Source organism: Aspergillus oryzae, chromosome 7 (assembly GCF_000184455.2).
Source record: "Aspergillus oryzae RIB40 DNA, chromosome 7".
NCBI classification, from domain to species: Eukaryota; Fungi; Ascomycota; class Eurotiomycetes; order Eurotiales; family Aspergillaceae; genus Aspergillus; species Aspergillus oryzae.
Window position 1 is genome coordinate 2,884,888 of NC_036441.1, and position 16,070 is coordinate 2,900,957.

Genomic DNA, 16,070 nt, shown 5'->3' on the forward strand with positions numbered 1-16,070 from the left:
CAAGAATGTGGAATTGATGGATATGTATTTATAATGGATTTGAATCCATGGGGGGAAAGGCGCAGGGAGTTCTCTGGTGGTTACACTAGAAACTGAATATATTCCTATCCAAAGGTGCTCTAACTCTTGTTCTCATCCTATTTCTCGCTCTCGTGGTCCCAACTAAAGGTTCAGTGGCTGAATAGTTCCAGCTAGTATTGCAGGAATCGTCGAATCGGACTGACTCTAACACACCACAGAATGCAGAAGTTTGACCAATTCTACCACTGAGTTGCCCATAAGGAATAACTAATTCATGAATGTCAGAAGTCCTGACTGACCACACCACGCGAAATAACAGGGTTGGAATACAGAGGGGCTTCCTGGCAATACTATGTTCCCAAAGGATTATCATACAATTACACTAAGCTAGATTATATATCTTAGGATATGGATGTGCAATGCCAGTTGATTATTGTCAGCAATATTGTTGGGAAACTTGCCTGTTATTGGGATATGTATCATGTACCCTGTACATCATGGATATCACCTTCAGACTAGCGCGTAGCCCTGCCACTTACCGCACACAACAATTGGTGGGACAGTCAGACTCTCGATTGTCGGAGCTATTATGCAAACTAGACCGAGAGCGGGGTACGGACTGAGGGAAGGATACTTGTCTTCACTTCATGTAAGGAACCTTGTGGAAGCTGTGTTACAAGATGGTCATAGATGTATATTTAAAATCAAGCCCATCATGTTCCAAATGACATTGTGGACAAGTGTTACTGACTAACGCTGAACTGAAAGGAGGCCTGGACTATGTTGAAGAATATGATTCGTCACATGGCCTAGTCAGTCAGCAGTGCCAGCTCATACCCAGACAGCCTCGTTTGCCTTCCCTGCTTTGCATTCAAAGGACCTGAAGCTCTGTGCTTATATTACCGAAAAATAAAATTTTGCATCTATTTTGTCCTTGGAAATCTTGTATTCTGTTATGAACTATCCTAGTATAAAGTTTCCCTGTTTGGTATAATCTGCGATGCCGTGGTTGGAAAATGGCGACCATGAAACCTTCTCACCACGACTACACCGTTGCCTGGGTGTGCGCGTTGCCGCTGGAGATGACAGCTGCGGAACTCATGCTCAAGGAGATTCATGACCCCCTTCCTCAACCTCCAACCGATCCTAACGCCTATACACTTGGCAAACTGGGGGAACACAATGTCGTTATCGCCTGCCTACCCTCAGGTGTTTATGGAATTACGTCCGCTGCAGCTGTCCTAGCTAAGATGCATTCAACATTCCCTTCCCTAAGATTTGCCTTGATGGTGGGTATTGCAGGTGGTGTACCCAGCAGAAGCACCGATGTTCGTCTTGGGGATGTGGTAGTTAGCATACCATCCGGTACTTCAGGAGGTGTGGTGCAATATGATTTTGGAAAGACACTACCCGATGGACGCTTTCAACGCGCCAGCTCGCTCAACAAGCCCTCCCAATTATCACTCAACACCGTGTCCAAAGTGCGCAGCAAATATGCGATTACGGAGGCAGATATTGATGGGACTATTTCTCGTATACTGAACACAAATGAGAGGTTAAAATAACAATTCTCACGACCTCATAGAGACTGGCTTTTTAATGCAGAATACATACACGAAGGAAACCATCCTGATTGCTTGGAATGTGACCAGACCCAGTTAGTGAAACGAGTCTCCCGAGACTCTTCTGAGCCTCATATTCATTACGGTTTGATAGCGTCCGCAAATCAAGTTATGAGGGACGCAAAAGCACGAGACTCTTGCCCAAGACTTAAATGTTCTCTGCTTCGAAATGGAGGCAGCTGGACTCATGGATCAGCTGTCTTGCTTGGTGATCAGAGGCATTTGTGACTACTGCGACTCCCATAAGAATAAAGAATGGCAGGGATACGCAGCGCTTGCCGCTGCTACTTATACTCGGCTCCTTCTAGCAGCTGTCCCATCTCAAGAAAATATTAGTCACAGAAATTACGCGTTAGCTCAAGTGAACGAAACGCTGATAAGAAGACAGATAGCTGCTCTGAGAAACCTTTATGTGTCACTCTATCAAGACCAAAAAACCCGGAACCCTGATCGAACACCTGGAACGTGTGAATGGTTCATCTCACATCCGATTTTTCAAGACTGGGAATCAAGTCAAACATCACGACTGCTTTGGGTCTCTGCAAATCCTGGATGTGGCAAGTCTGTCCTTGCCAAATACCTCGCAGATTTCCTTCCCAAACTCGATGTGTCTCGAGCAGTTGGATATTTCTTTTTCAAAGATGACTATGAAGACCAAAAGGGTATCACAAATGCGTTATGCTGTATACTTCACCAACTCTTTGACAAGAAGCGTCACCTGCTGGATGATACCATACTTGAGCGATTTGAAATGAATGAAAGCGTCACCAGCTCATTCAGTGAGCTCTGGAATATTCTTCTCAAAGCTGCCAGCAAGGAAAATGCTGGAGAGATCGTTTTTCTTTTAGACGCCTTGGATGAATGTGAACAACATGGAAGTTCCCAATTTATGGAGGCTTTGCGCAGGCTTTACACAGATGAGAGTTAACATAATTTCAACCTCAAATTCCTAATTGCTAGTCGCCCCTATAGTCATATCCGACAGGGCTTTCAACCTCTTAACATACCTGGACAGCCTGCCATCCATCTTAGTGGAGAAAGCGATGTTGAAACGAAGAAGATTTCTCAAGAGATTGATATTTTCATTGAAGTTAAGGTCAATGAGGTACACGATCGACTACAGCTCACAAATAATGAGCGCGACATGTTGCGTGAAAGCCTGACTCGTGTCACTCACAGGACATATCTCTGGGTCTACCTTACTTTGGAGGACTTGGTCCAAAATCAGGACTATATTGACGAGAAAAGAATAGCTGAGGTTACTTCTAACCCCCCAAAGACAGTCGATGAGGCATATGAGCGAATCCTAGCAAGAAGTTAGGATCCTCAAAAAGCCAAGAGACTACTGTCTATTGTGGTTGGAGCGTTGCGGCCCTTAAGTCTCAAGGAAATGAATCTCGCGCTGAATCTAAGGAAGAGTCAACTTTCTTATGCCGACCTCACTCTCGAACCGGAAAACCGTTTTCATGAAGCGATCCGGTCTATATGTGGGCTCTTTATTATGATTGTTGATTCCAAAATTTATCTCCTCCACCAAACAGCAAGGGAATTTTTGGTCGCTCAGGAGGGGACAGTTGAAGATATTAATCGGCCATCTGGATGGAGACGTTCTCTTCGATTGCAAGACTCACACTGCCTTCTTGCCAATATCTGCATCCAACATCTGCTTTTCACTGATTTTGAGGAGACTCCGTTATCTGTAGCGGTCGGACCCAGTCGCGACCATTCTGTCTTTCTGGACTACTCTGCTACACATTGGACAGCTCATCTATTGGAGTCAAAACTCCAACTAGAGGGCATGCTACCAGACCTTAATATAATTTGTGATGCAAGCACCACGCGCTGTCAAACCTGGCTTCACATTTATTGGGCTTCTTTAAACACAGAGTTCCCTACTGGTTTCACCACTCTGATGGTTACATCATATTTTGGGCTTACACCCGTCACCAAACATTGGATTAAAATCGACGGAATTGACTTTGACGCCAGGGATCATGTTTATGGACGGTCTGCGCTATCTTGGGCAGCAGGGAATGGCCATAGTGCTATTGTGAAGCTCTTGACCCAAAGGTTTTGGAAAAAGTTCCTACAAAGAAGGGCTCTTGTTGACTTCGCAGATAAGCATAACCGGACTCCATTATCGTGGGCAATCTTGAATGGTCATGAGGAAGCAGCTCGTGTACTGCTTAGGGCTGGATCTGACATTAATTTGGCTGATGACATTGGAGGGACACCGCTTTACTATGCTATCTTAAGCGACCGTCGTCAATTATTAGAGCTTTTCACCAGAGAAAGAACTCTACTGGAGTCAAAAGATGATATACAAAAAAAGATACTACTTTCAGCAGTGAAGGAAGGACATGGACCGGTAGTGAGAATGCTGCTTGAACAAGGTGCCGACGTGGAGTCTAGGGATAATGAACATGATCGAACCCTACTCTCATGGGCATCTGGTAATGGTCACGTTGCAGTGGTTAAGGAATTGCTCGCGAAGAATGCCAATATGCAGTCCGAGGATTGCCAGTATGGTCGAACACCGCTCTCCTGGGCGGTTGAGAATATGCACTCAGCGGTGTTAGTACTCCTGCTTGATAAATCTGGTTTGGAGTCAATGGTACATATTCAAAAATTCCGGGACATAGTTGGAGCTATTATTACTCTTCAGGCTTCTGTCTCAGTTGATACACTTGCAAGGTTACTCGGTATACCTATGAGTGATATCCTTGATCAACTAAACTCACTACAGTCACTTCACCCAAGCCTTCATATGCCCACAGACCCTAACGCTCTCATTGAATTTTTACATTTACATTTCCGATACTTTCTCCTCCACACAACAACAGCCCTTCGGGTAGAGAAGAAGGAAATGCACAAAATAATAGCCGACCGGTGTTTATACATCATGAGCAGTTTGCTGAAAGAGAATATTTGTGACTTACCAAGCAATGCAAGTGAGTTTGACGATATCAAGGACCAGACGATTGACCAATGCCTACCCAAACACTTGCAATACTCATATTACCATTGGGCATATCATGTGGCGCAAAGCAATGGGCCTGTCAGTGACGAAGTAATAAGTTTCCTGGAACAGCATTTTCTTCATTGGCAGGAAGCAGTGAGTATAATGGGACGAATATATGATGCCCTGGGTATCTTAAACTTTTTGACAAAGGTAAATTCTGCCCTAATCTAGTAAATTGCTATCCAGTCAAATAACAAATAGAATATAGATGCCAGAGGTGAAACTCTCCGAATTTTTAAATGATGCGCGGCAATTCATCCTCAGAAACATGGCTTGCTCTGCCCCTCTACAGCTTTATTATTCTGGAATTACGTTTGCCGCTGGGGAGTCTATAACTGGAAGAAAGTTGAGAGATAAATCATGGAGCGCACAACTTCAGACCCTTAAGGGTCATTCGGGTATGGTAAACACTGTGGTCTTCTCTCCAGATAGTGAGATACTGGCCTCAGGCTCTGGTGATGGAACTATCCAGCTGTGGGATGCCAAGTCCGGAAAACAACTCCAGATCTTTGATAGCTGTTTGGGTTGGGTTAATACTATGGTCTTCTCTCCAGACAGTGAGGTACTGGTCTTAAGCTCCCTTGATAGAACTATCTGGCTGTGGGATATCAAGTCTAGAGAACAACTCCAGATCTCTAAGGGCTATTTAGATTATACTTATAATCTGGCCTTCTCTCTAGATAGTGAGATACTGGCCTTAGGCTCTGGTGATGGAACTATACAGCTGTGGGATACCAAGTCCAGAGAACCACTCCAGACCCTTGACAGCTATTTAGATTGGGTCAATACTATGGCCTTCTCTTTAGACAGTAAGATTCTGGCCTTAGGCTCTGATGATAAAACTGTCCAGCTGTGGTGTACCAAGTCTAGAAAACAACTCCAGATACTCGAGGGCCATTTAGCTCGTGTTAATACTGTGGCCTTCTCTCCAGACAGTAAGATTCTGGCCTCAGGCTCTGGTGATAAAACTGTCCGGCTATGGTGTACTAAGTCTGGAAAACAACTGCAGATTCTTGAGGGCCATTTAGATTGGGTTAGAGCTGTGACCTTCTCTCCAGACGGTGAGATACTGGCCTCAGGCTCTGATGATAAAACTGTCCGACTATGGGATGCTAAGTTTAGGAAGTAACTCCAGACCCTTGATACAAACACTGCTGTCAGATCTATCAGTTTCTCTACGCACGGCCCATATCTAGAGACTGACATTGGTTCCCTTGATATCCAGCCCTTTTGGAGTAATTGTCAACCAATTCAACATGAGTCCTACCCCAGAGTATCCATATCCTTGAAAGGGGGCAGGGTGATCCTTGGAGATGTCTAAGCACTCTGGCTCCCGTATGAGTACCGCCAACCAGCTTGCTTAGTTTCTACAGGTGGAGGAGCTCTTGCTCTCGGGTATCATGATGGGTGGGTTTGCATAATGAACTTCCGTAAGGACATTTACCTAAATGTTGAGAGCCTTTTTCATTGTTCCTAACTAACCTCCTGTTTTATTTTCCAATCTCTTTTTAAACATGAGGTTGGGGGTCACTAAGTAATGTATATGGTGTATCTATACTGTGGACCCTTCGGAAATTTCGTAGATGATGTAACAAGTCGCCACTGTGATTACTTAAATTATTAGCAATGGTATTTGAAATCTATTTGTATCTAACAAATACGGTCCCAAAAATACACGCATAATCCGCTAATCTTGAGATAGACTAGCGTCCCAGGAGTGACGCTAGAGAGAGTGGAAGAGTATAAACAACTGAAAGCCGATCTTGTCACCGACTGGATTCGGACATGACCGATTTCTGAGGGAGTGTTATAGACTAGAGTACTATAGCGGAGTCAGACTCTATCTACCCTTAGTAGAACGAGTTAAGTTTGCTGTCTGATTCGCTTCGTTCTCAACCTCCGATTAGCTATGCTCGGTCTCCATCCCCGGCGATTGTGTTCGTTGTGAAGGACAGAAATATGCTTTCCGGGTGGGATAAACAGCAAGTTGGCAAGTTAGCGAGGAAATAGTCATTGCCACCTAGATAGTCTCCATTGTAAGTAGATTCCGATAGTTTGACTTCCCAAGATGTGGAGAATAGCGCTGGGCGAACACGACAGCTGGAAGATCCATATCGCCAAGCTTACATTGAACTGCCATAATTCTGTTACTTGTTTCTTTGATATCGGTAATTGTAAGGAATCAGGGATGGTACGCTACAACAGCGAACAAGCCGTTGCGGCCGGTTTTATCCCAGTATATCTGGCCCAATTCGTGACCACCCGCACGCGTTTCTTGTGAAGATGATAGCTAGATCTTGATATATTCCGAGCAATTGGCAGTGGTCTTGCATCGCTGCTTGAAACTAACAAAGAGCAACTAACTAACTTACTATGCGAAAAGGAGTATAGTAATCAAGGTAGCACCTAACCTGGGCTTACATATACTGAGATTACTGGTTTAAGCGAATAGCAAGTGACATGAAACATTGCTCAGACCATTAGGCAATGATGCTATCTGAACTCAGGCCTGAAGAACCGGGCTTTATGGAGATGACAGGAGAGGTGGAAAAACAGGGTCTCTAGAGATTACTGACCTTTGACGCGTTCTAGCTCAGGCGGAGAAAGAAGGCGTCATTTGTATAGTAAGGACTATTGATGTAGTCCTAGTAAGATTGACGATTCTAGGACCATTCTGCTGGGACAACACATTCACATTGTGACTCAAGCTCCTACAACAGATATATTTCTCAAATAACTGAGTTACCTCCAGAGACATCCTAAGTACTTCATTTCCTTCCTCACGGGATCTAGGGCATTCGACTGAACAACGGAATATCAGCTCCAGCCAACTTCCTACCGGCAACGTTGGCTTTAATTTGATAGGCCTGATGTTCGGGGTAGCCATCGACAGGGCCGTCGGTAGCCTGTAGATCCATGCCTAAGACCACTGCACCCTCGCGAATGAAGGTCTCCATAATTCCGCGTCCGAAGCCTTGAGTCGACCTGGAAACTAGGGCTATCTTTCCTTCGAGGCGGCCAGGCATTCTGGTGGATGGAAGGAGAAAAGAAACCTGAAAACTCGATTGAATATAGCTGAGGGTTAAGAGTGCAAAAGTTGAGTTGAGGGTATACTCTGTCTCATATTGCTAACTATCTTATAGTAGCACGAGGGGTGGTTCTTGCAGCTGCCGGGCCGAGATTAAATGGAGGATGGGGGGAAGTCGGAGGGCGCTTCCGACGGACCCCGTGCTGGCTTATCTTGATTTAATTCTTGAACTTTGCTTCTCCCATCCATCGATCTATGTCGGCCCGTCCACTCAATCTGGCAACAGTTACTCAATGGCACCATCAACTGCGATGCCGACGGACTTGCATCGTGCTCCTGCGTGAGTTTTCTCCTTCTAGCTTGTGCCAGCGGAATTTCCTGCTACTCAATCAAAGGTATGTACATACAGCACTGATGCGACAGTTCTAGTGCCTGCTTGCATGCCCGGAAAGCGAAAGTGCGCTGTCTAATCTCACAACGCCGAGACCGATGCGACCGATGTATCACGAACGATTTTGAGTGTGTTTTTGCTCAAACGAAGAGGGCTAGAGTGAGGACCCAGCCGTATCCTCAGCGTCCGAGACCTAAGCCTAGGGCTGGCGAAGATGACAATCGACCGTCCGTGGATGAAGTGACATCAACTACAAATATAGCTAGTTCGTCACAGAAGGAACCTAGTTCTGTACATCTGCCCCGGCCTTCAAACAGCCAAAGAGCCATTTCTGTTGATAGCCAACCGCAGCTATTGCAGAGGCAACAGCCAGTCATCACCAATGCAGTCCGTGCAAGGGTCATCGCGGCATTGGCCACGCTGAAGGGAAAGAGAGGCGCGCCGTTCAGCTTTGTCACATCGGGAGACAGCCCCGCATTCAGTGTTGGACCCGGCGCGAATGATGGTCCTGCGCGTGATTCCGAGCCAGAATCTTTCGAGCATTCACAAGTGATACCCTATTCGCTCAAGCTTTCATGGCTCCTCCATCCTTGAAACACTGATGCTCATCGGGATATGAATGATAATGACCGTTGGCCCGCTGGCGTGGTCAAAATGCCCACCTACCTCTCGTCCATGACGCTTGGTCAGACCATTAAGGACCCGGTTCAGGGAGGCATGATCAGCCCATCGGCATCGAAAGCGCTGTTCGAATTCTTCATGATACACATGAATGCCAAATGGGAGTATATCCTTGATCCTAAAGTCGACACACATGACGATGTTCAACGGCGAAGCTCCTTTCTGTTCGCCTCAATCCTCTTTTGCGCATCCAAATTCGCCAATTATATTGATGGATGTATAGTCTCGGCGACAGATCCTTTCATACAGAGCAGACCTTGTAGTCTCGCTCGAAACCTGGCTATCAGAACTCTGGCGGAGGGTGACAGGTCCATCGAGACAATACAAGCATTTTATTTGCTGGTTTGCTGGAAGGATGCGGATGATGACGTCTCATATCTTCACAGTGGTTACGCCTTTCGTATTCTCCATGATTTGGACGTGGAGCAAAGTGATGGTGATGGGCGGCAGGTAGCGAGACGACGGAGAATATGGCTCGCATTATACCGGCAGGACAGATAACAAAGCCTGTTTTTCATGCGAAGGCCATCGCTAGGTCAAAATGATGAAGATATCTCTGTACCTGGTGACCTAAATACCTGGCTCAAAATGCAATATGTATTGCCATCGGACTTCGTTGCCTGCTGCAGCGCTGATTTGCGGCGTATCCAGTCAAAATTACGTGGTTTGGTTCAACGGGCCTCATCGATTATGCTACCGTGTCTTCTGGACCTCATGGCTACGGAGTTGAGAGCATGGAGATCTAAGTGGAAAGATCACTTTGAGGGTAAAGACCGGCCACAATTGAATGATGACCCGTCTTTCAATCCGGGGTGGTACCATCTCACTGTGCTGATAAATCTATGGGAGCACAGTGTCAGGCTTAATGTCGCATCCTCAATACTTCGGCAACACACTGATGGCCTCAGTGGCGTCATGCCTGGATTCTGGTCCCCCCCGGGCGATGTTCCCATGGACCTCGATCTGATGACCATCCAACAGGCTATTCATTGGAACTAGGATCCTATCTCGACTACGTCGCGCTCACGTTCCAAAATGCCAGCAGTACAGTATTCAGAGCCAGCGAACGCTGGTGGAGTATGTCCCTTCCTCCCCTCAACCACCAAAGGTCGATTTTAGGTAGGAACTAGTTCTAACGTAAACTGGTTTCCAAGTTGTCTTACGAGCCTGGCTCAGATGAGAGGAAACTCTTGAAAGCTGCCCTCGCCGAGATGGAAAGCACCGTCACCGAGATCCCGAGTATTATCAACGGGAAACGCATCCGCACTGGCCACAAGGGCAAACAAGTCAACCCCTGGGATCGATATGGCGCCCCCTTGGCTGAGTACCATCAAGTGGACCCGGAGACCATCAAGGCGAAGGCCATCCCAGGCGCCCTAGAGGCGAGAAAACATTGGGCCAACATGTCATTCAAGGACCGTTGTGCCATCTACAAAAAGGCTGCAAAACTTGTCGAGTCGCCCAAATACCAGTGGAAGCTGATGGCGGCATCCATGATCGGCCAAGGAAAGACGTGTGGGCAGGCGGAGGGCGACTGTATTGCGGAAGTCATCGATACTCTGAATTTCCATGTCTATTTTTGCGCCCAGCTTTATGACCAGCAACCCCCCAAGCAACTTGACTCGTCATCGAGCCGGCTGGACTACAGACCCCTAGAAGGCTTTGTGCTCGCTATTTCACCCTTCAACTTTACCGCGTTGGGAGCACACATTGCTTTCACGCCTGCTCTGTTAGGAAATGTCATCCTTTGGAAGCCCTCGCCCATGGCGGTCTTGTCGAACTACCTACTGTACCAAATAATGGAGGAAGCGGGTATACCAACAGGCGTTATCCAGTTTTTACCCGTCGAGGATCCCACTCGAGTTGTTGAGCCAGCCATCGCCAGTCCTCATTTCGCCGGTCTACATTATACCGGTTCTTCAGCTGTCTTGCGAGCACCCTGTACTCAGATTGGTACGAAAACAAACATTTACAAGAATTTCCCACGCATTGTCGGGGAGAGTGGCGGCAAGAACTTTCATCTCATCCATGACTCCTGCAAGGATGATGTTGAACGGTTGGCGTCCGAAGCAGTTTGTTCGGTGTACAAGCAAACGGGACAAAGCACTGCACTTTTGACCCTGGAACTTGTCCCGAAAACCATATGGAAACAAGGTGATCCGAAAAGGCTCTCGTGCGAGAAGCGTCTAAGATGACACACGGCGATGATGTCAAACAGCTTCATCACCCGTTAGGCCCTATGATCTCAGAGGCCGCTTTTCAGCGATTTGAACAATTTGTCCAGCGCGCCCAGGAAAGACGGCCATGAACTGATCTACAGCGGCAACACAAACGGCAGCAAGGGTTTCTTTGTCCAGCCTGTCATTTTGAAATGAAACCAACTGTCAAGGGTCTGGAGTCGGATTTAATGACCAAGGAGCTCTTTGGACCCCTCTTCGCCGTTCAGACATACAATGATGCATCACCAACTGGCTTTGAGGACGTATGCGAGCTCATTGACAGCACCTCGGAGTATGCTTTGGCAGGCTCTGTCTTCGCCCGTGATAGGAGGGCTGTCAAAATTGCCGATGAGAAGCTGGGCGATTCGGTTGGAAAGTTTTGCATCAACGACAAGAGTACCGGCGCCATCATCGGCGCGCATCCCTTTGGTGGAGCCAGGTCCAGCGGCACAAATGACAAGGCAAACTTGGTGAATGTTCTTCTTAGATTCTCGAGTATTCGTTGCGTTAAAGACACCTATGTCAGCAGCAGCAGTACCCTGAGTGCCTGCCATGTTCCAGAGTAGATCGGGGATCAATGGAATTCAGTAGATTACGATGAGTCTCAACACTGAGCTTTCAGATTGAATGAATCAAATAAAGCATTGTGCATTACTATCACACTACGTACCAGCCAAGCTTGAACCAAGACACTATTCGCGCTCCGTACTAGAGAAGTTTAGTATCAGATATAATAGTGACAAAGTGCGTTGACATGCTTATGGGTAGGAAATAGAACACAAGTAACGAATAATATTGATCTCGAATGAATTTTGAGCTGAATACACCGAGGAAATTATCGGGAAAATTCAGGATATAGTTCTATTACCAAGGCTTGCCAGCGACACACTTGGCCACTATGTAAACTAATGCGACCCAATAACATTCCTGCTTTAGCCAGCGGGACTCATTATGATTCTTGTCATCTTCCTGTTCCTACATACGTTATGGTCCTGTATATCCTCGCCGCTCTGGGAGCAATCTATCAAATACGTCTGAAGCCTAAAGGGTGAGAAAAGGACTGCTTGATTCAATCCGTCTTCTCGTAAAACTATCGTTTGAGTTGAATATTATTGCCCAACGCCGATGCCGATTTGAGGAAGAAACTAACCAGGAAGGTGAGGAATGTTACACTCAGGATATCAACTGTGAAAGTATACAATAGACAGGGAGGGTCATTTGCACGAGATAAGTTAGTCACGTGCTCTTCGGGCGATCCAATCCTCTGACGTTCCCCAACTTCCCCCAACTTCCCCCAACTTTCCTCGACTTTCCGCTACTTTACCTCACTTTCCCTCACTTTCCGACTCTTTTCATCCACATTTTTGTCACTTCGCATTACTTCCTGCCAAGTCTCTGCTTCTGCAAACTTCTACCGACCCAAATCCTTTTCAATATGAAACTTAAACCATATGATGTTTGTGATACCTTAGGTCGGCAGCGGACTAGTTTTGGGCAAGATAAGCTCCTGCTACTACCTAAGCATGATCTGTTTATACGACAAACATATTTCCATACCTACAGAAAACCTGGTAACAAAGACCACAAGAAGGTTCAAGATCGTCTCCAATGTATTCTGAAATTAAGTGCCTACATCTGGATTCTGGTGGCTACCAGCCTTACATTCTCCCACATCGAGCAAATAAACGATTTTGATGAATGCATTAAGAGAATATGGCATTGGAAGGATATCTATCCTATCTCTGAACATCTGGAAGAAAGTGCTCGTGGGATATTAAAAGGTCTTGACAAGCAGAAGGAAAGAATAATGCAGGGTAACGCACAAGAGTAGGCTACTGAACCAAGCTAAACTCATATAGACGTGAAAGAAATCGGGAAAAAGGTCAGCCAGAGGAATGTACCAAGAATGAATTGTAGGTGGGATGGACCCTTCCCCTACTCTCTCTACTGATCTTTGTAGTATTCCCAATACAACCGGACACCACTGATATCCTGAGCCGTACCATTATTCCAACCAACACCAGCACAAATGAGAAAGTCCAAGAGATATGGACATTCCTCCATTCCATTGATGCCATGTGCCAAGCCGACGAAGCCAGCATCACACGGGTGATGAGCGATGAGCAATTGAACAGTCTTCTTCTGCGAGACTTTGAGAAACCTATAGTCTGGCGAAACTTTGCTGAACGGTATCCTCTTCATGGCATCCCCAGTTCGATCTCAGACTTCCTCAGGGAGCTTGGACAGTTGGGTATTGAAAAGCTAGAAGCTCATAACTATGCAGAGGAGGATACGAACGACGAACTATATCTGGACGAGATTGTCCGACATTTTGCAGCGCCGCCAGAAACTCGCCCGCCGCTAAACTTCCTGGATATTCGCAACCTGATCCTCTCCCGTGTCCCGGTCCATGTGAACCAGGTGGATCTGCTGCGCTTAGCACAGCGACGGAAGGCAGGATCTGCCGGGAAGAGCCGCCCGTTGAAGGTCCTGCGGGACTATGCCGACCATGAATTCTTTCTCCTATCCAGCAGACACTCGATATCACCTCTCCACGTGGATACGGCGGGGCAGTTAACATATATTGTTGGCATCTCCGGCTGCAAGACCTGGTATCTACCCCGCAGGTTCACCGCCGCAAAGTACGAGATCCTTGCAAAATTCGGAAGCTCAACCCCAGAGGCATATTATGACGGCTGGGTCAAGGTCGATATCATGCCTGGAGATCTCCTGTAGCTACCTCCACCCTAAATTCACCTCCATCTGCTGACTCCAACTAGAATCATGCCGCCTGGATGTCCACATGCTGTCTTCACGCCTGAAAATGCACTCACCTTCGGCGGAAACTTTTATACCCTACCCCATCTCGGGTCCAGCCTCCGGGTACTGGGTTTACAGGCCCAGTTCAACTTCGTTTTCAGCAATGAATCGATAACCGAGCAGGATTATGAAAACTTCCTTGTCATGCTAGAGGTATACAAAGATGAAATGGACCTTCAGCAAATGGGAAGCGTTGCTTCAAGTGGTATAACTTGGGGGATTACCAATCAGCATAAAAATCGGAAGGATGTGTCCAAGATTTGTGCGCGTGGACAGGGTTTTGGGAAGCTACAAGCGAAGTTACGACTATTGATCTGGGAGATACACATGAAAGGAGAGGCAAAGCTTTCCTAGAAACTTTTGTTTTCAGACTAGACTTTCGGCCCTAGCACAACAAAGCATTGACATTTGAATCAGACGAAATATAGAGCGGTAGAGCCTGGTAAGCAGGACAGGTTTTACTTTAAATCTTCCTGAAACCTGTCTCAGATATGTCAGTGCACTCGCCATCATCGTTAAATCACACAGTAACAAATACAGATATAGGGATATGTGTAGCATAGATAGTATATTTTAGAGGGTAGAGTGTTACTGAATATGTGCGTGGCTTAATGTAGAACACCGAGGTTTCAATAAGAAATTGCTATCGTCCAAGAGTCCGCATTTCCGGAAGGCAGCCGGCCAGCAGCCGAATGACTCCGCAAGGCTACCACAACTCCAACTCACAAGTGCATTACCAGGAAAGGTGATCATCGGATCTGTCCTCCGACCCTCGCCGGACCGAGATCGAGGAACCCGTTCTATGGTCGCAAGTGATGAATACGTTCCCTCAAGGGTGGTAGTAGCGTCAGGGTATGTTTAATAAATCACCCTTGACTCTCGAGAGCATTCGCTAATTTGTCAATGTGGTAAATACCTTCGGACGTGCTTGCTATCGAAATATGGGAATTCACACTCAATTAACAATTGCCGTCATCGGCTGCGGTAAGGAATTTGCTATTATAGCCACCTTTTCAAGTACACAGACAGTATTAACGCCGTTGCGGAGCAGGAACGCTGGGAACTGCCATTGCTGCCGGTATTCTCAGTCCAAAAGAAAGGACTGACCTCGAAGTCCACCATCTTACCGCCACTGTTGGAACCGAATCTTCAAAGCGGCGGGTTGAAAATGCCCTATCTCAACATTCGTCACGACTCACGGTCCTTACCCAGGAAAGAAATGTCCGCGCAGTGTGGGAAGCTGATGTGGTATTGTTGGCTATGAATCCTGTCAAGAGAGCAGATGTCTTTGCCGCACTAGGATTCAGAGATATTTTGCAAGGGAAACTAGTCCTCAGTATCATGGCAGGTATCACTACTAAAGCGTTGAATATCCTAGCCCTCGGTGAAGACTCTGCCCCAGACAATGAAAGCGCGCTTCAATGCGTGCGTGCAATGCCCAATATGGCGGCCAAGATCCGAGAGGCTGTGACATTGTACACTGCTGGCTCCGGCACAACCAAGGAGAATTTGGAGATTGCGTCCTGGGTCTTTAGTCAAGTTGGGGAGGCTCATAGAATCCCCGAAAGCTCTTTTGATATCTGTGCCGTTTCAGTTGGTTGTGCCGGCTCCCTGCTTCTCCTCGCGATCGATGGGCTACTGGATGCTGCCGTTGCGGAGGGTGTGAAGAGACCTGACGTGCAAAACCTGGTGGTAAACAGTGCGATTGGGATGATGAAGCTGGTACCTGCTGGAGATCACGTAAGTGTTCTCCGAGAGAAGATTGCCTCTCCCGGAGGTTGCTCTATCCGAGCGCTCCTGGAGTTGGAAAAGTTGGGAGTTCGGGCGGCGTTCACGACCGCCATCATGGCGGCAGCGGAGAAATCTAAACACATGTCATTGTCTTGAAAGCTTGGTATTTGTTAGCTAGACCGAATTGTATCTTGGCTCCATCGGCAGAACTAGTTTAGCTTTTTACGACAGCGCTCTAACCGGCTTTTACCAAGCTGTAATCATGTAAGACCTCAAGGAATTGAGGTTGCACTGTGAATCCTGGCTACGTAGGTGACTTGCATCATATCAACTAGCCTCTGCATTCAACTCATCCTCTAATATATAAAGGTTGAAACTATTTTATCGGCCTCGATTAGTGTCGGAGGGTCTTCCGACTGCCGAGATTCTTTCAATGATATATAAAAGGAGCCAACCCACCCCAACCAATGTCAAACCCGACCTTATCGCATTCAAACCTTTACCTCCATCTCATACCCAAATACCTTTTCCTTAC

At 46.7% G+C, this 16,070-nt stretch overlaps 7 protein-coding genes across 7 annotated transcripts; all 7 read left to right on the plus strand.

The window, feature by feature from the left end:
* Positions 1-1,037: 1,037 nt before the first annotated feature.
* On the plus strand, positions 1,038-2,093 carry AO090206000118 (5'-methylthioadenosine/S-adenosylhomocysteine nucleosidase family protein; the record flags this gene model as incomplete). Its single annotated transcript, XM_023233234.1, is given in 4 exon segments — positions 1,038-1,576; positions 1,607-1,751; positions 1,771-1,994; positions 2,072-2,093. The coding sequence occupies 4 exon segments, from the start codon at positions 1,038-1,040 to the stop codon at positions 2,091-2,093; spliced, it is 930 nt and encodes a 309-aa protein (XP_023093760.1).
* A 1,927-nt stretch (positions 2,094-4,020) lies between these two features.
* On the plus strand, positions 4,021-5,794 carry AO090206000119 (uncharacterized protein; the record flags this gene model as incomplete). The annotated part of the gene is made up of 2 exons (XM_023233235.1): positions 4,021-4,217; positions 4,930-5,794. 2 exons carry the CDS (start codon positions 4,021-4,023, stop codon positions 5,792-5,794), a joined length of 1,062 nt encoding a protein of 353 aa, XP_023093761.1.
* A 3,559-nt stretch (positions 5,795-9,353) lies between these two features.
* AO090206000120 (uncharacterized protein) lies at positions 9,354-9,764 on the plus strand (the record flags this gene model as incomplete). The annotated part of the gene is made up of 1 exon (XM_023233236.1): positions 9,354-9,764. The coding sequence occupies one exon, from the start codon at positions 9,354-9,356 to the stop codon at positions 9,762-9,764; it is 411 nt and encodes a 136-aa protein (XP_023093762.1).
* Positions 9,765-9,800: 36 nt separating this feature from the next.
* Positions 9,801-11,550, plus strand: AO090206000121 (uncharacterized protein; the record flags this gene model as incomplete). The annotated part of the gene is made up of 4 exons (XM_023233237.1): positions 9,801-9,842; positions 9,920-10,919; positions 10,946-11,043; positions 11,086-11,550. 4 exons carry the CDS (start codon positions 9,801-9,803, stop codon positions 11,548-11,550), a joined length of 1,605 nt encoding a protein of 534 aa, XP_023093763.1.
* An 869-nt stretch (positions 11,551-12,419) lies between these two features.
* On the plus strand, positions 12,420-12,815 carry AO090206000122 (uncharacterized protein; the record flags this gene model as incomplete). Its single annotated transcript, XM_023233238.1, has 1 exon — positions 12,420-12,815. One exon carries the CDS (start codon positions 12,420-12,422, stop codon positions 12,813-12,815), a length of 396 nt encoding a protein of 131 aa, XP_023093764.1.
* Positions 12,816-13,060: 245 nt separating this feature from the next.
* AO090206000123 (uncharacterized protein) lies at positions 13,061-14,158 on the plus strand (the record flags this gene model as incomplete). The annotated part of the gene is made up of 2 exons (XM_023233240.1): positions 13,061-13,626; positions 13,765-14,158. The coding sequence occupies 2 exons, from the start codon at positions 13,061-13,063 to the stop codon at positions 14,156-14,158; spliced, it is 960 nt and encodes a 319-aa protein (XP_023093765.1).
* A 587-nt stretch (positions 14,159-14,745) lies between these two features.
* Positions 14,746-15,691, plus strand: AO090206000124 (pyrroline-5-carboxylate reductase family protein; the record flags this gene model as incomplete). Its single annotated transcript, XM_001826563.1, has 2 exons — positions 14,746-14,788; positions 14,856-15,691. The coding sequence occupies 2 exons, from the start codon at positions 14,746-14,748 to the stop codon at positions 15,689-15,691; spliced, it is 879 nt and encodes a 292-aa protein (XP_001826615.1).
* Positions 15,692-16,070: the final 379 nt, after the last annotated feature.